The sequence below is a fragment of the Lissotriton helveticus genome, chromosome 4_1 (assembly GCF_964261635.1).
Source record: "Lissotriton helveticus chromosome 4_1, aLisHel1.1, whole genome shotgun sequence".
Classification (NCBI taxonomy): Eukaryota; Metazoa; Chordata; class Amphibia; order Caudata; family Salamandridae; genus Lissotriton; species Lissotriton helveticus.
In genome coordinates, this window is record NC_136063.1 from 1,821,567,877 (window position 1) to 1,821,593,329 (window position 25,453).

Consider the following 25,453-nt stretch of genomic DNA (forward strand, 5'->3'; position numbering starts at 1 on the left):
GCCCTCACTCTATCTATCGCCCTCACTCTATCTATCGCCCTCACTCTATCTATCGCCCTCACTCTATCTGTCTATCTATCGCCCTCACTCTATCTGTCTATCTATCGCCCTCACTCTATCTGTCTATCTATCGCCCTCACTCTATCTGTCTATCTATCGCCCTCACTCTATCTTTTGCCCTCACGTTATCTATCTATCTATCTATCTATCTATCTATCTATCTATCTATCTATCTATCTATCTATCTATCTATCTATCTATCTATCTCCCTCACTCTATCTATCTATCTCCCTCTATCTATCTATCTCCCTCACTCTATCTATCTCCCTCACTCTATCTATTGCCCTCACTCTATCTATCGCCCTCGCCCTCACTCTATCTATCTATCTCCCTCACTCTATCTATCGCCCTCACTCTATCTATCGCCCTCACTCTATCTATCGCCCTCACTCTATCTATCGCCCTCACTCTATCTATCTATCTCCCCTCACTCTATCTCCCTCTACCTATCTATCTATCACCCTCACTCTATCTATCTATCTCCCTCACTCTATCTATCGCCCTCACTCTATCTATCGCCCTCGCCCTCACTCTATCTATCTATCTCCCTCACTCTATCTATCTATCTCCCTCACTCTATCTATCTCCCTCACTCTATCTATCGCCCTCACTCTATCTATCGCCCTCGCCCTCACTCTATCTATCGCCCTCGCCCTCACTCTATCTATCTATCTCCCCTCACTCTATCTATCTATCTCCCTCTACCTATCTATCTATCACCCTCACTCTATCTATCTATCGCCCTCTATCTATCTATCGCCATCACTCTATCTATCTATCGCCCTCACTCTATCTATCTGTCTATCGCCCTCACTCTATCTTTTGCCCTCACGTTATCTATCTATCTATCTATCTATCTATCTATCTATCTATCTATCTATCTATCTATCTATCTATCTCCCCTCACTCTATCTATCTATCTCTCGCCCTCAATCTATCTATCGCCCTCACTCTATCTGTCTATCTATCGCCCTCACTCTATCTGTCTATCTATCGCCCTCACTCTATCTGTCTATCTATCGCCCTCACTCTATCTGTCTATCTATCGCCCTCACTCTATCTTTTGCCCTCACGTTATCTATCTATCTATCTATCTATCTATTTATCTATCGCCCTCACTCGATCTATCTATCTCCCCTCACTCTATCTATCTATCTCCCCTCACTCTATCTATCTATCTATCTCCCTCTACCTATCTATCTATCACCCTCACTCTATCTATCACCCTCACTCTATCTATCACCCTCACTCTATCTATCTATCTCCCCTCACTCTATCTATCTATCTATCTCCCTCTACCTATCTATCTATCACCCTCACTCTATCTATCTATCGCCCTCTATCTATCTATCGCCATCACTCTATCTGTCTATCTATCGCCCTCACTCTATCTATCTGTCTATCGCCCTCACTCTATCTTTTGCCCTCACATTATCTATCTATCTATCTATCTATCTATCTATCTATCTATCTATCTATCTATCTATCTATCTATCGCCCTCACTCTATCTATCTATCTCCCCTCACTCTATCTATCTATCTCTCGCCCTCAATCTATCTATCTATCACCCTCACTCTATCTATCTATCGCCCTCTATCTATCTATCGCCATCACTCTATCTGTCTATCTATCGCCCTCACTCTATCTATCTGTCTATCGCCCTCACTCTATCTTTTGCCCTCACGTTATCTATCTATCTATCTATCTATCTATCTATCTATCTATCTATCTATCTATCTATCTATCGCCCTCACTCTATCTATCTATCTCCCCTCACTCTATCTATCTATCTCTCGCCCTCAATCTATCTATCGCCCTCACTCTATCTATCTATCTATCTCCCTCTACCTATCTATCTATCGCCCTCACTCTATCTATCGCCCTCTATCTATCGCCCTCTATCTATCTATCGCCCTCACTCTATCTATCTGTCTATCTATTGCCCTCACTCTATCTATCTATCTCCCTCACTCTATCTATCTATCTCCCTCACTCTATCTATCTATCTCCCTCACTCTATCTATCTATCTCCCTCACTCTATCTATCTATCTCCCTCACTCAATCTATCGCCCTCACTATATCTATCTGTCTATCTATCGCCCTCACTCTATCTATCTGTCTATCTATCGCCCTCACTCTATCTTTTGCCCTCACGTTATCTATCTATCTATCTATCTATCTATCTATCTATCTATCTATCTATCTATCTATCTATCTATCTATCTATCGCCCTCACTCTATCTATCTATCTCCCCTCACTCTATCTATCTATCTATCTCTCGCCCTCAGTCTATCTAGCGCCCTCACTCTATCTATCTATCTATCTCCCTCTACCTATCTATCTATCACCCTCACTCTATCTATCTATCGCCCTCACTCTATCTATCGCCCTCTATCTATCGCCCTCTATCTATCTATCGCCCTCACTCTATCTATCTGTCTATCTATCGCCCTCACTCTATCTATCTGTCTATCTATCGCCCTCACTCTATCTTTTGCCCTCACGTTATCTATCTATCTATCTATCTATCTATCTATCTATCTATCTATCTATCTATCTATCTATCTATCTATTTATCTATCTATCTATCTATCTATCTCCCCTCACTCTATCTATCTATCTCTCGCCCTCAATCTATCTATCGCCCTCACTCTATCTATCTATCTATCGCCCTCTATCTATCTATCGCCCTCACTCTATCTGTCTATCTATCGCCCTCACTCTATCTATCTATCTATCTATCTATCTATCTATCTATCTATCTATCTATCTATCTATCTATCTATCTATCTATCTATCTCCCTCACTCTATCTATCTATCTCCCTCACTCTATCTATCTATCTCCCTCACTCTATCTATCTATCTCCCTCACTCAATCTATCGCCCTCACTCTATCTATCTGTCTATCTATCGCCCTCACTCTATCTTTTGCCCTCACGTTATCTATCTATCTATCTATCTATCTATCTATCTATCTATCTATCTATCTATCTATCTATCTATCTATCTATCTATCGCCCTCACTCTATCTATCTATCTCCCCTCACTCTATCTATCTATCTCTCGCCCTCAGTCTATCTAGCGCCCTCACTCTATCTATCTATCTATCTCCCTCTACCTATCTATCTATCACCCTCACTCTATCTATCTATCGCCCTCACTCTATCTTTTGCCCTCACGTTATCTATCTATCTATCTATCTATCTATCTATCGCCCTCACTCGATCTATCTATCTCCCCTCACTCTATCTATCTATCTCCCCTCACTCTATCTATCTATCTATCTCCCTCTACCTATCTATCTATCACCCTCACTCTATCTATCACCCTCACTCTATCTATCTATCTCCCCTCACTCTATCTATCTATCTATCTCCCTCTACCTATCTATCTATCACCCTCACTCTATCTATCTATCGCCCTCTATCTATCTATCGCCATCACTCTATCTGTCTATCTATCGCCCTCACTCTATCTATCTGTCTATCGCCCTCACTCTATCTTTTGCCCTCACATTATCTATCTATCTATCTATCTATCTATCTATCTATCTATCTATCTATCTATCTATCTATCTATCTATCTATCTATCTATCTATCTATCTATCTATCGCCCTCACTCTATCTATCTATCTCCCCTCACTCTATCTATCTATCTCTCGCCCTCAATCTATCTATCTATCTCTCGCCCTCAATCTATCTATCTGTCACCCTCACTCTATCTATCTATCGCCCTCACTCTATCTATCTATCGCCCTCTATCTATCTATCGCCATCACTCTATCTGTCTATCTATCGCCCTCACTCTATCTATCTGTCTATCGCCCTCACTCTATCTTTTGCCCTCACGTTATCTATCTATCTATCTATCTATCTATCTATCTATCTATCGCCCTCACTCTATCTATCTATCTCCCCTCACTCTATCTATCTATCTCTCGCCCTCAATCTATCTATCGCCCTCACTCTATCTATCTATCTATCTCCCTCTACCTATCTATCTATCGCCCTCACTCTATCTATCGCCCTCTATCTATCGCCCTCTATCTATCTATCGCCCTCACTCTATCTATCTGTCTATCTATTGCCCTCACTCTATCTATCTCCCTCACTCTATCTATCTATCTCCCTCACTCTATCTATCTATCTCCCTCACTCTATCTATCTATCTCCCTCACTCAATCTATCGCCCTCACTCTATCTATCTGTCTATCTATCGCCCTCACTCTATCTATCTGTCTATCTATCGCCCTCACTCTATCTTTTGCCCTCACGTTATCTATCTATCTATCTATCTATCTATCTATCTATCTATCTATCTATCTATCTATCTATCTATCTATCTATCTATCTATCTATCTCCCCTCACTCTATCTATCTATCTCTCGCCCTCAGTCTATCTAGCGCCCTCACTCTATCTATCTATCTATCTCCCTCTACCTATCTATCTATCACCCTCACTCTATCTATCTATCGCCCTCACTCTATCTATCGCCCTCTATCTATCGCCCTCTATCTATCTATCGCCCTCACTCTATCTATCTGTCTATCTATCGCCCTCACTCTATCTATCTGTCTATCTATCGCCCTCACTCTATCTTTTGCCCTCACGTTATCTATCTATCTATCTATCTATCTATCTATCTATCTATCTATCTATCTATCTATCTATCTATCTATCTATCTATCTATCTCCCCTCACTCTATCTATCTATCTCTCGCCCTCAATCTATCTATCGCCCTCACTCTATCTATCTATCTATCGCCCTCTATCTATCTATCGCCCTCACTCTATCTGTCTATCTATCGCCCTCACTCTATCTATCTATCTATCTATCTATCTATCTATCTATCTATCTATCTATCTATCGCCCTCCCTCTATCTATCTATCGCCCTCCCTCTATCTATCTATCGCCCTCACTCTATCTATCTATCGCACTCACTCTATCTATAGCACCACCACAGCATCACTCAGCACCACCACAGCATCACTCAGCACCACCACAGCATCACTCAGGGCACCACAACATCACTATGCGCTACCACAGCATCACTGAACGCCACAGCATCACTCGTCGCCACCACAGCATCACTCGTCGCCACCACAGCATCACTCGTCGTCACCACAACATCACTCGTCGCCACCACAACATCACTCGTCGCCACCACAACATCACTCGTCGCCACCACAACATCACTCGTCGCCACCACAACATCACTCGTCGCCACCACAACATCACTCGTCGCCACCACAACATCACTCGTCGCCACCACAACATCACTCGTCGCCACCACAACATCACTCGTCGCCACCACAACATCACTCGTCGCCACCACAACATCACTCAGCGCCACCACAGCATCAATCTGTGCAAACATTCAACAATTGGTTCAAATATGGTCTCTCAATGTGTCAAGCTTTATTAGAAATGTCACAAAAAGATGTTAATATTTCACTTCTGTTCTTCACAATAAAATACACTGAACATAAACTTCACAAAAGTTATTTACAAAAGTTTAAGCTATTGCCATTATAAATTACAATAACTTTTATTTAAGTATTAATTATTTAAAAAAATAAAAAGCCATTGTTATTTGTAATATAAATACATCTAAGTCGCGTAAATACAACACATATTGCATTACAAATGCTATAGGTGTCACATTTGCGAAAGTTAAAACTATTGGCATTGTAAATGACAAAGCTATTAATTTAGCTATTTTCACAACCAACACATAAATAAAAAAATTGTCATTTACAATACCAATAGCTCAAACTTTCCTAATGCGAGACCTATTGCATTGCAAATGCTTGTTGTATCTGTTAATAACTACCGCGCCTCCTTTGTCCGCTTGTTTGATCACTAGCGATTTGTAATTTTTTAATGCAAAGATAGCATCCTTCTCCTCTTTGGAAAGATTGTAATTGACATACTGTTTCTTATTCTCCAAAGCGGTTATCCCTGAAAGTATTGTTCTCTCAAACGTAATTACCTCCTTGGGGGTCTTAAAACCTGGTGGACAAAAGAGTGACTTTTTTCGGAGGCCTGTGACCTCTGTACTAGTTGGCTCTGGTGTATCTTTGAAGAACGTCTTCAGACGAAAAAGTTTGCTTTCCGGCATTCTGTGGCCATTGCAAATGCTTTCCCTGCATCTATACCACCTACGGGGTTAGGAAAGCTATAACCTAACCCCTTCATTTAGTTTACATGCTACTTTTCAGCCCCGGGATTGTTTCCCAATTTATGTAATGGCAGTCGCAGCTTTTCTGTCAAGTTGCAACCAGCCTATCAGGACCTTGCTTGGGCGAGTGGCGCTGCAGATTCACCGCGGGTGGATCTGCAGAGGGTCTGTGTCCCTCAATATACACATTTGGTTTTCAGTAAATTTTTCTCAAACTAATGAACAGATTTACACTAAATCACAAAAAACACACTTTTTGAACCAATGTCTACCTTTCTGCCAATATTGGTGTAATTCCATCCAGCAGTTCGAGCTGTAGTCCAGTTCGAAATTCCTATGGGATTGCACGGGGTGATTAACCACCCGAGACTTTTCACACAGCAACTGAATGAATTAGTGTACCAGTTTTGAAACTTTCATGAAGATTTGTCAAACAGTACCAAAGTTATTGGCAAAACAAAAAATGCTATTTCTATGGAAAGTAGGTCCTAACTATAACTACCTACTGGTAACCACCAGTAGGTAATATATATTTTGTTCGTTGCATGAGTTGCTAAAGATACACATGCTGTACTCATTAGTGCTAGTTGTCAAATATCAGACTCAACAAGGGGAAAGCTACCTACCATATTGGTGACCACGTCAGTTTGACTTCAAATTGATCTGAAGTAGTTTCTTTGAGGGAAGTTAGGTTTTATTGAGAATGAATGTTGTCAGAGTGTGCATGGAAAAACGAAGACCCAACCTGCTCAGTCTGCAGGGTATTTAAAAACAGAAAGACTGTGGTATCACCAAGAACACTGCAGGGCTCATCGTAAAATGCAGTCCTAAGATCCAACAGACCTACACAACCTTTTTGGACTAGAGGATATTGAAGGACACCGAGTACAAGAGAAGAAACCTATCAGGTCTCCCACCTGTGCCGAAATGAGCAGGTCCTTCCTCTGATGCACCAGAGGCCAAGGAGGAGGAACTTCAATTGCAGCACTGCATAGGGCTCTGGAGGAATGCCAAAACCAGAGCCTCCATTCCTCCACACTCACTTGAGGATCAAACTCCGACGCTTGACCTCAAACAAAGTCTGACACTGAGCACCGCTACTGAGGGAGTTTGGCATCCAGCCTCGCGACAAGCCAGAAAAATACCGATCTTCAAGTATGACTCCTGTCTCCATCCTGAGAGTTACCCTTGGTTCTAAGAAAACCTTTTGTGAAGGGTGTTGGGACTGGGCACCCATCTACGCTGGCTCAACCCAGAATCTCAAACAAAACACCCACCAAGTTGAAATCTGCTTCAAAGCCAACACTGAAACCAACAAGGTCGGATCCAAAGAAAATCTTGACACCTAAATCTGAGCATGCACATTGAGCTTCCAGAAGGGCTTGAAGTTAGGCGGCGTAGAATATTTATACCCGCCTCCAAAGGGAAAATCCTTGTGCAGCCATCCCCTTAGGAGGACATCCTGCATTCCACAGCCAACACAAGGAAGGAAGAGGAAGCTTACATTTGAGGACCAAATATTGGAGAAACACCAGTCCCTTCTAATCCCCAAGCGGTGTAGGGACAAGATCACCAGTCCTCAACTATATTTCCCTTTTACTAATTTCCCACCCTCCACAACACCACAAACTCAATCACTGCCTCCTCAGTCACTTCCGCAGTCTGTACCGAGACACACATGCTCTAGGTATGGTTCATGCAGATCTTGGGGTCTTCTTTGCTCTGAGCCGAACAGCCTGCAGTCCATAGTAAGAGCCTAACAACTCATGGATGATCCATTGAAGGATGACCATGTCAACCCATAGGCCGAAGCTGACCTAGAGTCCTATCCTGTTAAGGCTCTCCCACCCTCTAGATGACACCATAGGGTATCTCACACTTATCCAAAAGTTAGGCTTCTTGCTGTTGAGGAGAAATATTACCTTTTTGATGGAAGCACTCTCCAAGACCAAGAGGGCAGTTCAGTAGATGCCAGAAGCATGAACAAGTGCAGTGCTGAAAACTTTAAAGATCCATTTAAGGTATGACTCATCACCCAGATGGTTGAAAAGAAATGCAAGCCAGCCCCAGATGGCCCTGTGTACATCAGGGACACGTCCCATTAGACTCCTTGGTTTAACACCCCTTCTCCAGAAAAGGACATCAAGAAGACTGACATGGCAGTGAAGCGAGTGGATGTGGATGCAGGTGAATTGCAAACTCTGTCCTGCTGCTCTCTCGATAGGATGGGTATCACTGACAGGAGATGGTGGAGTTGCACCTCCTAGCTGTGCATTGCTAAAGGGGACAAGAACTTGTCAAAAAATAGAATGTTCTCACCAGCGCGAATACCAGATGTTCCCTTTACTCCTCTGATATTACACTAGGGAGGTAAACCCCAGCATTATCCGGTGACGCCGTGCATGGCTCCAGGTATCTGTGTTCATGCTGTAGGTACAACAGTCTCTCTTTAGGGTACCATTTGAATGAGGGCATTTGTTTCTCCCTCAAGAGGACAGCATAGCTTAGCAGACAAAAAAGATACAAGGACCGTTAAGGCCTTGGGTACTTTGCAAACAGAAATGTGTAAGTCTGCTTTTCTCAAGCAGGATACAAAAGGGGGTGCAAAGGCTGCAACCCCAAGCCAGTCCTTTCAAGAAGACCAGAAATCCATTTCATATGGCAGAGGCAAGGACCGAGAAGGCTCCAGATGGCTGCCAGATGACTAATTGGGCCATCTCAGTGGTGCAGTAAGTGGTGCACTAGGGGTACTGCCTTCAGTTATACTCCACAGCACCAAACCTACTGCCCGCCACCCATCACTCAGTGAGTAATGAGCACCTAGGCACTACAGGAGTAACTATAGGTCGGTTCCACTGGAATGACGCGATTCTGCAGCTGCAGTGTTCTCCACATAATTATGACTTTGGCAAATTTACTGTATAATCAATCATCTGCTGCACAATTGTAGATTTTAACATACAAAATTGTTTCCATCTCAACCAAATCAAAAGTTTAAAAAAATTAGGTGACATGTTGCCACACCATGGAAGGCCCTTCACAAGGCTGTATTTGTATGTTGAAGTGGTTCAAATGAGGAGAAACCTTCGCCCACACAATGTTACATGTGTAAAAATAACATCATAATAAAGTAATACTATCACAAAATGTGCAGCATCGTTAGCATTTTTTTGGTGCATAACTTAGTATATGCTGTCACATAATTCCAGTGGCCCAGGGTATAGGTGCTCCTTGCAATGGTGCTATTGAATCGGTGCTTCCTCCCCCTCCAGGGCTAAGGAGTTTACTCCTCGTACTTTCTCATCCCAAAAAGGATAACACGCTATGGTCTTTTGTAGTCTTCAGACCATTGTACCGGTACATCCTGTTGGAGCATTTCAAAATGACCACCTGCAGGACGTCATTCCACTGGTCTGCATAGGAGACTACATGGCGACCCTCGATTTTTACGAACTCCGACTTCAACATTCGAATCCATTTGGTACGTCACTGCTTCCTATTCTTTGTGGTAAGTGGGCATCACCACCAGCTCAAAATTCCTGGGGTCACAACAGACCCAAGCGTATTCACCAAGTGCTTGGGTGTGGTGGCAGCACATTTATATTAATTACAATGTCATTTACATATGGAAATTGAGAGGAACTTGGTTTTTTAGGCGTAGATTGATGCAAGCAGAGCATTCTCGATAGGAACAAGTGCAGGGAACTCCGCAAGCCATACCACCCTGGATTCCCCATGGTATCTAATTTTCACATATACCTGTGGTTGTGTAGGTTTTCCAGACTAAGCTGAACCTGGGCCCTAATACAATCGGTACTTGCTGCCCCAAAAAAGCACTTTTGACAATAGACTGAATATGTTTCGTTTGTTCCACTTTTGGATTTTCTAGTGCCAAGTGAAAGGTTCTCCCACACATGTGGAGTGCTGTTTTATTTAATCTTTCTCAGATTAAAGTACTAACTAAGGCAGTAATACATTTATCCGTGAGATGCCTAATTTTTATTGCGTTGATTAATGAAACTGAAAACGCTTTCAATAGCGGTTTCCACCTGCTTGCTGCAAAGCTCCCTACTGTATATACAGTGGGTATATTTTCTTTAAACCTAATTATTGTTGCAAGCATATGACCAGTTCGTGTGTTTTTTTTTATTTTTGTGACAGAAGATTACAAATCAAAAAAGTAAACTCAGCTTGCCACAGTCAATTTTATTGACTTCCCAGGCTAGTTCACACTTACATTTCTGTCCCAAAGAAATAGTTAATTGAAATAAAAAAGAATCTTGATCGATGTACAAAATTAGCAATTTGCTGATTTTAGACCGTTTCTCATTCAATTTCAATAGGGTAGAAATTGCAAAAATAATAAATACTGACCACCACTTGGAATATTGCAAAATCTGTGAAGAAAAAACAAGAATACTCATTGCTTGTTTCTTAAAACTGGAAAGAAGGTGATCTTAACCTTTTTGTTTATGCCATTTTTAGAAAAAGAAAACATTCACTTTTGTGCACAGCACTAACCAAAAAATATGATTGTCCCTTTTTCCGCAGCTTGCATCACAGTGAAACATGAGCTTCTCCACTTCCTTCCACAGTCTTTCCTTCACTTCCTTAACGGGAGACCATTTCCCAACCCCATCAGACCCTTTAACTCCTTCTCCAATAAGACTTTTACCCATCCAATTGACTTCATCCCCATAAACCCACATAATGTTCTGCTTCTACCCTTTAAACCTCACAGACTGAGAATTAATTTCAGTTACTGTAATGCGGTAGGTCATAATATGATGTTTGGTTTATAAGTACCTTCTCTGTCGAACTGTTGCTGCAATTGCAGAATCTAGGCTTATCCAAACTATATTTGCAGACTTTGATGTACACTTTTAGGCAGTTGGTGGTGCACTTGTATTTCTCTTGAGAATTGCTAACTACTCCCAAGTCATTTTTCTCATGAATTAAATGTTACCTCTCTTTTAAGGTTTAACTATTTTGTCAAAATGAGATCTGCCAAATGACATTTTGCCTGCTTTTTTGTCTCACCTTTTGTTTCTGACCATCTTTTATGTTTTTTTTTTTACAAATCACTCTCCTGGTATAACTGTGTTGCAGTTGGCTTGGGTGGGGCGGGGTTGGCTCAGTGGGCTGGCCGATCGTCAGCTTTGTTAATGAGCTTTTTGTCCTAGGATTTGAATCCCAGTTCGCCTTAGCTCTGAATTACACGGTCTACCGTTTTACTTAAGTGCCACAAGTAAACGGAGATTGCTGTGAGCCATTTGAAAGTTCACTATATATAATGCAAATCAGTTACATAGTGTCAACCGTTGCAGTTTGCAAAACTTCAATATAATGAAACAATGTTAAAATGTAAATATTGACATAGAGGTTACGTTTACAAATGCTATGCACCTTGGTTTTTTGACCTTTGGACTAAATCAACAAATTGCAGTATTTCAACAGATTTTAAATTGTTTTATTATTCTGTATTTAGATTGCGTGCATACTCATTCTTTGGGATACCTTGCCTTCCTTTATTTTTGTTCTGTAGTACTACATTTTGGGGGCCTTCAATGTATCCATGTTTCTGATGGAGACTTCTAGCCTCAGATTTCTAATCTTTTGAGTACCTCCCAGGTGTCAGGCTGGCTTGTGAAACTTTTCAGCAGTTCCTTTGCGTGCCAGAAGGCGGCACCTTGTAGCTCTGTACTGACGCTGTCTACTCTGAAAAAGACACGTAGGGGCTATATAGGTGCCACACCCTTGAGTGTCCGTTCCTTTCTTTCTGCGCTACCAGATGCAGATCCCGAGCTCCCTTTGTGTCTCTGACTTTGTACCTCAAATTTCTCCAGAGTGTAAGGGATGTCACCCCCAAAAAACACAGATTTCAAGCCCTGTTGGGACTGTCGCAAACAAATGTCTGTGACTGATCTCCACTAGGTACGCTTGTGGTGCCTGGGGTCAAGCTACAACTTTAAGGCCTGCACTAGTTGTGCAACAATGAACCTAAACGCCATCAGGGAATGCGAGGTGAAACTACATCACAAAGCATAAGAAAACTTTGTGTGGGGCTGTACTGAGTTGTGGTCTGTATCCAAGGTTCATTCCAGGAGTCGTCGGAGCCTTTCGAGAGGCTGGTCGTTTGTTGCTCTCCATATCTTAAGGCAAAGAGACACAAGAAGTCGAAGCGGGATTCCGCTTCCATGCTCTACTCTCATTTGCCTCAGCAAGGCCGGCACCACTATTCTTGATCTCACTCTCGAGGTTGGCAGGCTAAAAACTGATCCCTCAACTCATGCTGGTACATCCCGAGTTCCTGGGACCAATTGCCTTGCAGCTTAAGATCGAAGAGTTCTGCGCAGCTATGCTCTGGGTCTTTGGATAAGTACCGAGACCTGTGCGAGTCCCAGGTTCCTCGATGGCTATGCCCACTGAGTGTACGCCGTAGGAGGAGGAGGCCCCGAAATCGAATCTGATGCTACTGTGTCTGATGACTTCCTGCATCTGGCTGGTTAAGTACATCAGGTGGCATATTTGGGCTCTGCAGCGGGATCTGAAGCCTCAGTGGCCCAACATCAAGGGGGCCTCCACAAGCATGTTCACATTTCGGCAGATACTACAAAGGCTCTGCAGTGGTGTTTGCTGGGCTGCATTTCGTTCAGCAGCAGACAACTCTGTTCCCAACCCAGAGCTGACGGTAATGACTGATGTGTCCCTTGTGGGCTGAGTGGCCACCTGGCAGAGGTGGAGATCAAAGGCCTCTGGCCTTCCTCTGGTTTCCTGCCCCATATAAACCGTCTGGAGGTGCGGGCCTTCCTCTTTCTTCCGTCTAACAAGGGTAGGCTGGTTCAGGTGCTCACAGACACCACTGCCATGTGGTACTGGAATAAACTGGGTGGGTAGGACCCTATGCCAGGAGTCCTTGCACCACTGAAAATGGCTCCACGAATCTTTCCTGTTGCTAAACCACCTAGCAAAATCATGGAACGTGAGGGTGGACAAACGAGGCCATCAGCGCCTCGCAGATCACCAGTGACAGTTGCACCTGGAGGTGGCGCAAGGTCTCTTCAGCGAATAGGAAGAACCTTAACTTAGCCTGTTTGTCACAGCAAAGAACGCCCAATGTCAGCACTTCTGCATATTGGATTTTCCAAGACATTTCTCACTCAGTGACTCATTCCAGCTCTAGTGGAACTCTGTACTCCTTTTTGCTTTTCTGCTGCTACCAAACCTGCCTCAAGTTCTCAAGAAGATCTGGACCGACTGGGCCCAAGTCATCCTAGTGGGTCTGCACTGTGCACAAAGAGTATAGTTTCTAGAGCTCCTGGGCTTGAGCATTTGTTCTCCAATCCTGCCCCTCTGGTAGGAACTACTGTCGCAGCAGCAGGGCAGGGCTTGGCTCCCACGTCTGCTCAATTTCCACCTTCAAGCTTGGAGATTGAGCTGTGACAGCTGAACACCTTCGACCTTCCTGCAAAGTTGGTTGTTGTAATCATGGAAACCAGGCATCCCTTGACTAAAGCTGAAAAGAGATGATATTGGGACACATCTGTGGCATGGCGGTTCTTAGCAGATTGTCCCATTCAGGCCAAGCTCTTTGACGTGTTTTGTTTGGTTTGTCTTTAGCCCAGCAGCCGTGTTGCCCTGGGTGCAGCTAAAGTTTAGCGTATGGCTCTTTCAGCCTTTCTGCATTTGCTGGATCAGCCTTCTTTGTTCAAATCCCCTGTTATGTTTTGAAAGGGTTGCAGCACTGGTTTCCTTTCTCTGTTTGCCATTCCTCAGTGGTATATTAACTTGTTCCTCAAATCTCTAACGTGCACTTCATTTGAGCTGTTTCACAACTATTCCCTTTGGCTTCTCTCTCTCAAGATAGTGTTCCTCATACTCTAACATTGGCGTGGTATGTGAGTGATCTTCAGGCTCTTTGAGTCAACCCGCTGTACACCTCCTTGTCAAACAAACTAGTTATGCAGGTTTGGACGTCCTTTTTGCCAAATGTTATGATGCCATTCCACATTAACCAAAACATAACCCTACTGGCGTTCTGTGCTCGACCTCACTCCTCTAAGGAGGAGAAGTGATTCCACTGCTTGAATCCCAAGGGTGCGCTGAGCTTCTACTTAGCTCGAACCAATGGCCACTGGGTGGACAATCAGCTCTCTGTGTATTCCCAAGAGCGAAAAAAGGCAAGACTGTGTAGAAGAGAGCCATCTTCAGCTGGATTGTGCTCTGAATTAAGACCTGCTACGCGTCTACAAAAGAAGCCTCCAGAAAGACTGCATGCTCATTCTACTAGGGCCAAATCTGCTACCACTGTGTTAGCATGCAAAGTCCCTGTCCTAGAAATTTGCCAAGCGGGATCGTGATTGTCCCTCAATATATTCACAAAGCACTATTGGCTTAGCTGTGCACCCAGATCTTCTCTGTCTCCACTTCATGCTTGAGAACTGAGCGCCGACAGCTGAACACCTTTGGCGTTCCTCTCAGAGGTGGTTGATGTCATCTTGGCAACCAGGCGTCCCTTGATTAAAACTGTATACCCCTGTCATTGGGACAAATTTGTGGTTTGGTGTGTTTCTGACAAGATTGTCCCCATTCAGGGCAAGCTCTCTTAACGTGTTTTGTTTGTTTTGTCTTTAGCCCAGCAAGGCATTGCCCTGGGCGCAGCTAAAGGTTATCTTACGTCTCTTTTAGCCTCTCTGCTGTTGACAGAAAAGCCCTCTTTGTTAAAATTCCCTGTTATGATTTGATGGGTTATAACACTTGCTTCCTTCCTCTACGTTTATCATGCCTCAGTGGGACCTTAACTTTGTCCTCAAATCTCTAATGTGCACCTTATTTGTCCCGCTTCACAGCTGTTCCCTGTGGCTTCTTGCTCTCAAGACAGTGTTCCTCATTGCCATAATATTGGTGTGGCATGTGAGTGAGCTTCAGGCTCTTAGGGTCAGCTCGCCGTACACCTCCTTCTTCCCAAACAGACTGGTTATTCAGACTCTAACATCCTTTCTGCCAAACATTAAGAAACTGTTCCACATCAACCAAACTATAACCTTACTGGTGTTATGTGCTTGGCCTCACCCCTCTAAAGAAGAGAAGCAACTCCTCCGCTTCAATCTCAAGAGTGTGCTGAGCTTCTACATATCTCTACCACAGACCACCAGGTGGACAATCAGCTCTGTGTGTTCTCGGGAGCGAATAAAGACAAGACTGTGTAGACCAGAATCATCGTCCGCTGGATTGTGCTGTGCATTAAGATCTGCCATGCACACACAATGTCTACAACAGAAACCTCCAGAAAGACTACATGCTCATTTTACAGGGCCTAAGCTGCTACCACTGTGTTAGCAGGTGGAGTCCTTGTCCTAGAAATTTACTATGCACATATGTGATCGTCCCTCTATTCACAAAGCATTATTGCCCTGATAGTCAGATACGCTGTAAGGGGTGCTTTGCCTGCTTGGTCTTGTAGGACTTTCTAGTTTGAGTCTATACACACACCCATCTCCTCATAGGTACTGCTTGGTATACATTCAAAAGATGAAGACCACGGCCAGTAGTTTCTACCGAGAAAGAGCGTTATCGGAGGCAAGTAACTTATTCTTCTGATCGAAAATTTCTCTAGCTGCAGTTTCCTCACTATCTCTCTCATCCTCCACATTCTGTAAGTAGATTTCTATCTGAGATCTAAAGTGTAGCAACCTGCACACTGGTCTACCAATTTGCTTTCGAGGCTCTGCGTCTGGGGCCGTGGACAGTCTAAAAAGAAGCTGACAGTACGCAGGAATGGCTCCTATTTAGGTTCCCCCACATCATTTCTAGAGCAAAACGGTGTTGATGCGGATCTGCACAGCACCATCTACTGGCACGCAAAGGTACTACTGAAAAGTTCACAGTTCCAGTCTGATGCCTGTAGAATATTCAAAAGGTGAGGAATCTGCAGCTAGATAGTCTCTACCAAAAAGAGTGTTAAAAGGTAAGTAATTTGTTCATCTTGGAAGTATGTATGGGTTGAGTAATTTGCTTCATCGGGTTGGTGTTTACATGTGCAGAATGCTTTTGATGCTGCTTATCTGATAGTCTGGTGGTGGACTCGTTGGCAGTTAATCAGAGGTTTGAGTGGGTCTTTACTAACGGTACTGCTCCTTGCTGTATTTCTATGATACAGGCTTGGGAACTTCTGACTTCGGGTTAATGATTGTACAGCAGTTGAAAGTTTGTGCATTTTTTGTTTCAATAACTCCATTAATGTCATGAATTGGCAGTGGTTTGTATTGGTCATGATTTCAGGAGAGTCATGTGAAATATAGACTGGATGGTAATGCATCGAGTGCTTACGAGTAACCTTCATTAAATGGAACCCATCCTTTCCTCTCTATTTATGCCGTTCTTGACTATGTTTCCTACTGAGTGTAACACTGTTTGAGTACACTAAATTTGATTTAATCTTGTGAGTGGACAGGTAGAAATATACCAGAGTTTAGGGGAAAGACTAATGTTATTTTTATTTTTAAAGGACACGTGTGGTTTCCTGTCTCCATGACACGAATTCGCCCTCGTGATGCAAGGACTGTAATGAGGAAGAGTTGGACTTTGTGTAATGAAGATTATTACCGGTAAGTAACCTTGCTTACCTACAGCTCCATTACAAGTAAGTGAATCGACGGCATGCAATTAATTGCACCTGTAGCCTCATTTTGCCCCATAGCCTAATTTGCTGAACACGTACTAGCGACACCATACCTTACACTGCAGCCACTACTCAAAGTATTTCCCATGGGCTGTATCCCAGAGGTAGCTAAAATACCACTCTGTTAAATTTTAAACTTATAAAAGTAATCATGACATCTTTCGCCAGCCAACTGCACCGAAGATTATCATTGTCTCGAACATCAAGTAAAATGTTGATGCTTCTTACCCTAGAAATAATATAAAGCAACTTATTTTTGTATAATTTGTGTATTGTGTGAAACTGCATCTGTACGTTTTGTTGTCCGCTTCAGAGCTATTCTTTCATTTAAATTCCACATATAAAGTGCCCATGTATTAAATATTTTACTTTCACCTAATCTTGTACAGAAAGTAATCAAGTAAATGGAAATATCGTACGTTATTTTAATTAGTTTTACTTTTGTAGCATGCTTTGTAAAAAAAAAAATGTATTAGATTTTTTTATCAGAAATAGTCAACGCACATCAATACAATTGCAGTAAAATCACTGAGTTATATAAGGCGGTACCATCTCAGATTTATCAAAAATATGCTTGGCACAGAGGTGCTGCCTTCTGTGACCCTTTTAAAAAAAAAAAACACAAAGTTTTTACGGATTGGCTCAGTGTATTAAATGATCTGTGGAACTATAATGAGATTCGGTTTATTAGCTCTGCGTCACCAGCGAGTATTAGTATTTTTTTATATGGCCATTTATCAGGTTTTCTTTTTTTTTTTAACTAATTACTCCTGTTCTGGTATTCAGAGCAGCATTTCTTTCAATGTGGTTTCTAGTGAAGCAAAGTGATTGGCCAAAAGTGAAGAGGGCAAAACCTCATAGAGAATTGCTTTCGTTTTTGTCACAGAACAGTACATGTAAATGAGAAAGAAAATATCCAATTTATATACTGCTCATATTAAAGGAACCATTTTCTTCTTGTAATTCTTTTTTAAAATTCTGAATAAATTGTCATGAAAAGGAGCTACACATTCCATCATGTGTAACATAAATGGACTAATGAGTATTGAATGAAGTCTGAGCCAAACAAATACTGTTTTCCTTTCCATAAGATTAAGTGCATCTTTCTCTCTGTCCTATGGCTTTTATCAGTAGTTGAGCAGATTGTCAGGACTTTTGGAATAAGGGGGCAATCCCACCATTTCCCTATACTGTGATATCTACACAGACAGGGAAAGTACTCCACTGGCATGTTCACTTCCCTTTTGAAAAAGTTAGGGAGAAGGTAGGGGTGCTGCTTGGACTGCCGCTGGCAGGGCTTACCTTAATGCTACTCGCCCTCTTTTTTCCTCTGGGCCCTTCCTTTCGCGTGCTGCCTCTGGCTCCGACGTTTCAGTGCCAACCTCACTCATGCACCCGGCGTTGATGCCTGCCCCTTCAGCACTGCTATTGGCAGCGACGATGAAACCACAGGATTTCAGCTTTGACCAACTCCCTCTTGATGTCAGAACTATGCTTCACAGATCTCCGTGACTAGATTTTCAGGAGTGGCTTGTGCCTCTACGAGGAACAATAGTACAGGAAGAAACACGCACGATGGTCATTGTACAAAGAGACCATCCATCTGTAACTCTTTTGGGAGTGATAGCAAACCTTTGTTGCCTTTCCTGCAGCCACGGTGGATGGGGAATCAACAAAGCTGGAGGCTGTGGGCAAGAAAGTGTTTTCGGCTAGCAGTCTGACTCTTAAGTCAATAAATACTACCTGCCTCTAAGGACAATACACCCCTGCTCTTTGGTGCGGGGTGCATCTGGTGATACCATATATGTTGGAACAACTACAAAAGCATTTGACCGAGCTGGTAAGGGAGGGCCAGGGGGATCCATCAGATTATTCAGTCTGTTCTGCCCTGGTGGGCTCTTTAGCCAGGGCCATGGTCTCTTTAGTGTTCCCCAGGCATTGAAACTCAGTTCTGGATTATTTCCCAAGCACTCCCCTCACACCCCCTTCTAGTAAGCAGCTGCAGTACATTCTTATTGGACAATTTCAGTCGGTGGAAGACAGGGTGTCCTGCTTTCTTCAGGCCTGAAAGACCATAACTACAGACCAGTGAGTCCTCCAAATTTCAGAACGTGGGTATGCACTAACCTTCAACCAGGAACCCTTCCTTACCGCACCTACATTCCCTCAGCACGTGGTTGTCATACAAAGGATAATCTACATAGCCTCGAACAGGAGGTGGCAGTCCTGCTGTTGAAAGGAACAGTGGAGTTGATGCCAGAGCAGGAGAATGGGCAGGTGTGTTACTCTTAGAACTTCTTGGTTCCCAAGAAAGATGGCGGTCTTCATCCGATCCTAGACATCCGGGTCTTGAATCTCTTTTGCTACAAAGAGAAATACAAGATGCTAACCCTGGCTCAGATTCTTTTCACGCTGGCAGCAGAGGACATGTTAGTGTCCTTAGACTTGCTGGGTGTTCATTTTCACGTACCGATCCTCCAGTCACGTAGCAGGTACCTCTGTTTTGTGGTAGTGCCCACTCACTACCAGTTAGAGGTACTTTCTTTTGGCTAACATTGGCACCTTGAGTCTTTACAAAGGTGATGGTGTCATAGTGGCACATATCAGAAGATCAAGAATTCCAGTATTGTCCCACCTAGATGACTGGCTATTGAAAACCAAGTCTCCAAGTGTGATGTTGCTCACTTGCATTCAAAAGCATCCCTGCTGTTTAACATGGGGTTTTCAATACATGTACCCAAATCTCTTGTGGAAACCTTTCAGCACCTCCTGTGTACCTTTGTGGTATTGGACACCACATCCCTTTGAGCCTTTCTACCTACTCATAGGTTTCAGCCCATGACCCATGATTCTGTTGTTTCAGGGAATTGTTCACATTCCAATATTGACTGTCTTATCCCTGCTAGGTTTATGTTTACTGGCTTCTTGCATCCTCCTGGTCAGGCATGCATATGACAGACCTCTAGTGGTGCCTCCACAGGCAGTGGCCGCAGCATGGTAGAGGCTTGTCAGACACCATCACAATCTCCGAGGACACTGCAGTGGATCTAGCCTGGTGAGATGTGATGGAGAACCTGGTGGCACGGATACTCTTCTAGCCCCCACCAGCTGTGGCTTGATGGTGAAAGATGGCTTCAACCTAGGGTGGGAGGCTCATCAGGAGGAACTGGAGATCAGAGCCTTCTGTTCTCCAAAAAAAGCAGCTTCTACACATCTAATTGCTCAAATGAGATAAGATTATTTCGGCTCTCAAGGCTTCCTTTCCTTCCTTTAACGGTTGGTCAGTCCAGCTCTTAACAAACAATATGAACATGATGTGGTATATCAACAGATAAGATAGGAGTGGTTTTGGGCTCACCAGTATGGAGTTTAGCTGGTAGGAAACCATCTTGTAGGTTATCTGAAAATAAGAGCTGACCGTCTCAGTTGGCGTCATTTTGCCAACCACGAGGGGCGTAGCTACATGGTGGTAATTCAGAACACTTTCATCCAGTGAGGCACCCCTCAGGTGGACTTGTTTGCAACTCATAGCAACGTGCTTTGCCCGAAGTTTTGCACCCTCCAGTATCTATTGCAAGGAGCTGTGGGGGCTGCTTTTTGTTTGAGTGGAATTTTCCTCTTTACCACATACTTATTCTCATATCTTTGATTTCTAGGATTGTGAGGAAAAATCTCCAAGACCTGGGCAAAGTTACCTCATCGGGCTAGACTAGCCCAGAATGGTGTGGTATGCAGGCCTCCTAACCTCCCTGTGTTCCCCCTGCTCTGTCTTTGTCTGGGGACAAATCTTCTCTCCTAGTAAGGGATGAGGGCAGATTCTACACCCAACTTCCGGACCTTTTATCTTTATATCTGGAGAAGAAGCTGGGCAATTTTCCTATGTTCCATTTGGCATCAGAGGTGGTAGATGCCATTCTAACTACATGCTGTCATTCCACTAAAATGGTGTTCTCTGGAAGGTGAAATCGGTTTGGTGTGCTGGGAACAACATGAATTCCTTGAAGGCCCATTTGTCAGACATCCTGAGGTTTGTGTTTTCTCTTGCACGGCATGGCTGTGCTGTGGGGACCGTCAAAGGGTACGTAGCAGCCTTGCCTGTCTTCCTCTGCCTTCTGGATCAACCATCCCGTTCAATTTTTCCTAAGGGCTTGAGGAATAAGTTTCCCCATATTCCCTTTGTTATGCCACAGTGGGACCTCAATTTGGTTCTAGCATCCCTGATGGGATATACATTTGAGCCTCTTCGTATTTGCCAGTTATGAGTGTTACTAGAAAAACAGTCTTGAAAGTCTACAATCGCTTTGATGAGATGTCAGTAGCTTACAAGAGTTGTGTGCATGCCCACCTTTTACTCCCTTTTCCCCAGACAAGTCGGTTCATCCTACAAGAACTTCTTTCCTTTGCAAGGTTACTATCCCATTCCATCAAGGCCAGTCCATCTCCCTTCCTTCTTTTTTATCCCTCTCCACATCCTACCTAGGAGGAGGAAAGGTTACATAGGCTAGATCCGAAAATGGGGGTCAGTTTCTACATTTATTGCTCCAAAGATTTCTAGACTGATGACCAGCTCTTTATAGGATATGCGAGTAGCAGAAAGGGCAAGGCTATCCAAAAGAGAACCTTATTGAGGTGGATCATCTTATTTATTGAAATGTGTTATGTCTTAGCACGGAAAGAAGCAAACACAAGGAGAAGATGGATGGAGCGCTGAAACTTTTCTGACACTCACCCCCCAGCCACAGATCTGGTTTGAATCCATCATCTTTCTTTAGCTCACTTTGCCACCCCAGTTCAGATACAGGTATATGCAAATCAGTCTTGACCCTGTGCCTCATGGGAACAGTCCAACCCGAACTGCCAAGCCATGTCTTCCCTGGACCGGAAACAAGCATCCTGGGACCGGTTTCAGGCTAACAGCCCTCATCAGCCAGGCTAGCTTGAATCCAGTGGCAAAGTGAGCAAGGGACCCACGTCTGGGCATACCCTGCCAACTTAGGGCAAAGAAAGCAAACACAGTGAAGGAAGCACATAAGGGCCCATTCACCATTGGCACGTCTTTCACCTTGGCCTTGGCGAGGGGAGTTCTCTGGCTGAAATCTGTACACCGGTAACATGGGCATCCCTCCACACTTTTGCTAAGCACTAATGGTCAAATGGGGAAGTGTGACCAGTTGGACATTTTGCCCATTTTGTCGTCAAGGACTTTCTTTTCTGACTAATACTTCAAATCCCTCTTCCTTTGTGTATTACTTGGCAGTCTATTCAACAAGGGAGGAATTTGCAGATTGAAGTATCTATCAGAAGAAAAATGTATTTGCCTTTGGTAACTGTCTTTCTCATGGATACTCTGTCTACCTGCATATTGCTCAACGATCCCACCCTCCTCCCCTCTGCACCTCAACATACATTATGTCATTCTCGTCCTCCCGCCTCAGTGGTTTGTAAAAAAAAAAAAAGAATGGGAAACTGATGTCTGCGCCCCAGGGTGGACGCTTTACAACTCCGTTGACATCACAGTGACATAGCTTTCAATATTTATGTGGAGTCAGTGTCCCCTACCGGTTTGGAAGAACTATGGAAAATTTTCAGTTATAATAAACCAGGAAGTAAAGTAGCTTCAGCTACCAATGAAAAACTTCCACATTAGTGACCATCAAAGTCATTATGTTAGACCAAACTGCAGCCAATCAGGCCACAGCTCCCACCAAGGTATTCTCCCCAGAGACCCAGGCTGTCAGATTTTTTACCGCACGTCGTGTGATAGGGAGTCTCTCTGAGCTCTGCTCAGTTTTTTTCTCTACACTTGAAAGTTCTCACTTTCAAACATGTCTACATCTAAGTCCCTTTTCAGGGCCTGTGAATCTTGTGGCAAGGCAAGACTGTTCAAGGAGGACCCGCATACTCTATGCATATACTGCTTGTATCCTGATCATCAGGCTAAGGAGTGCAAGATTTGTCGCACTTTTCCCACAAAAACCCTCAGGGACAGAGAGGGTCGCCTGCTACTGTGGATACAGCGGAATAAGGATAAGGACTTGCCACTCTCTGAGGTAGGAAGTTTGGCCTCTATGTCTTCTATGGGATCTAGAAAAAGAATGGCTGAGGGTAAAGTGACTACCCCTAAGGCGAAGGTGGCGAAACAGGCCCAGCACACCCTTGACGCTGATGAGCCTTCTACCTCAAAAGTGAAGAAAACCTCTGAAAAATCCGTGAAGCCACCTGTAGCAAAAAAGACTGTGTCTTTATTGTCACTTCAGAGGCCTGTAACCAAGGCAGCAACTTCTCTGCCGGTTTCCTGTCAGATAGCCACTACAGTGACTACTACCATGACTTTCTCCTCACCTAAAACCTCTTTGGTGATGTCCTCAGCGTCCTCACCAACTTTTGTGCATGTCCAAGTTCGTCCCATCTCGTCGACGAAGAAAGTTTCTCCAACCGTCGACGAGCCTCCGTCGACGAAACACTCATCGGCGTCGACGAAAACCTTTCCGTCGACGACGACTTTACTGTCAACGAAGAAGTCCTTACCGTCGACGACGTCACCGTCGACGACCCAGCCGTCGACCATCCCATCGTCGACGAGGAAGACCCCGTCGACCATCCAGACGTCGACAAAAAAGACCCCGTCGACGACCCCGTCGACGAAGTCGTCGACGACGGCCTCGTCGACGAAGAAGATGGTTCCGTCGACAGCCCCGTCGACGGCCCCGTCGACGAAGAAAATAGTTCCGTCGACGACGTCGTCGTCGACGACGAAAAACGTCTCGTCGACGAAGTCTCACCAGCCACAGTTGTCGACGACGCAATCAGCGGCGGCGATTTCATCTCTCTCAACAAAGTCAACGCCACAAGACTTCCCAGTGGCTCAAGAGAATCCAATGACACCAAAACTATCATCTTGCACTAATATCCAGGTCTGGTCAGCAGCAAGCAACGTGATATCGTTGCCATCTCCAGCCACCACTGCGGCACTACTACAAAAGCGCCCAACCCAGTCTGCATGTATGTCGCCACTAACAATGCCAGACAGGCTCTTGGATTCCGAGGATGAGGGCTCTGGTGATGAATTATTTCCAGCAGCCAAGAGTCCATCTGACTTGCTGATACTAGTAAAGGATCAGGAAGAAGAGGAGCAAGTGACACAACCGCCCAGGTTGGATACTGCACCACCACCAGGGATGCAAATGCCTATGGAGCTATTTAGAAATTTAATGTCCATGTTGGACGATTACTATCGCCGTTTCCCGCCCTCAGAGTCGGCCGATTCACAAATCTCTTCCCCACAGCCTAGAGTGGCCCCGAATTCAATGCCTAATATATCAGAAGAAACGGGGCATACTCCATCCATACCGGTGCCCTATAACCAACCGGAGGATGATAATACTGAGGGGGAAGCTCAGGAAGAAGGTGAATTAGATGAATCGGATTCGTCGGAGTATGAAGATTATCAGGCTGACTCTCCTTCTCCAGATGAACAACCAAAGGCTGACTCACCACCGGTGGATATTGCGAATTTCCACAGAATTATGGACAATGCAACCAAGAGATTTCTCATTACCATGGAGACTAAACAGGACGAATGTTTCCTGTACGACTTTAAGAGTTTGTCTCAGAGGCAAAGTTGGTCTATTCCTATCATAGACTTTATTTGGAAAGAAGGTCTAAAGATCATGGCCACACCAAATTCTTTACCTGCAGCTTTACCTCGAGTAGATAAAAATTACAGAGCACCATCTTCTTCACCTGCTTGCCTGATTGGACAGGCCAAGACGGAGTCAGTCATTGCACAGGCAGCTCAAAAGAGAGCAAAGAACCCGTCGTCTCAAATCTCCACACCAACGGACAGAGACGGAAGACGACTCGATACCATTGGAAAAAAGGTATCAACGATTGCAGCAACCACAGTGAGGGTTGCTAATTCTATGGCAATTCTTGGCAGGTATGACAGGCAAATGTGGTCGGACATATCACCTTACATTAAGAAACTGCGTGAACCAGACCGGTCTGAGGCTATTAAAATCCTGCAAGAAGGAGAGTGTGCTTCATCGGAGATCATTGATGCTGCAGTGGATGTAGCAGCAACAGGATTCAGACAGTTGGCAGGAGCCGCAGTCCTTCGAAGAGAAGGATGGTTGAAATCTACATCCTTTAGGCAGGAGGTGCAAGCCAAGGTGTTAAACATGGCTTATGATGGCGAGTACCTCTTCGGCTCGCATGTGGATGAGGCTTTGCAAGCCATCAAAAAGGATACAGAAACTGCACGATCACTGGGTACTCTGCAGTATCGCAAATCTTCCTTTCGTGGCGCTAGAGGAAGAGGAAGCTTCTCCAATAGAGGAGGATATTACCAACAACGTTCCTATACAAACAACCAAAACAACCAGAGGTACCAGCCATATAAACAACAAGCTTATGGCCAAAGACGAAATACTTATTCACAGCCCCGAGGGAAGACCACATATCGGGGCAGAGACAACGCCAACAAAAAGTGAGAATCACTTCCTGCCGCCACTGTGTCCCAGCC

At 44.1% G+C, this 25,453-nt stretch overlaps 1 protein-coding gene across 4 annotated transcripts in view; it reads left to right on the forward strand.

Moving 5' to 3' along the window:
* The window catches only part of BCORL1 (BCL6 corepressor like 1), a 916,214-nt gene that overhangs the window by 370,474 nt on the left and 520,287 nt on the right, over positions 1-25,453 (forward strand). For all 4 annotated transcript variants that reach the window (XM_078688449.1, XM_078688448.1, XM_078688450.1 and 1 more), the window contains one exon: positions 16,756-16,855. In XM_078688449.1, coding sequence (XP_078544575.1) covers positions 16,779-16,855 — 77 coding nt within the window. In that variant the 5' untranslated portion in view covers positions 16,756-16,778. The remainder of the gene's footprint in view (positions 1-16,755; positions 16,856-25,453) is intronic.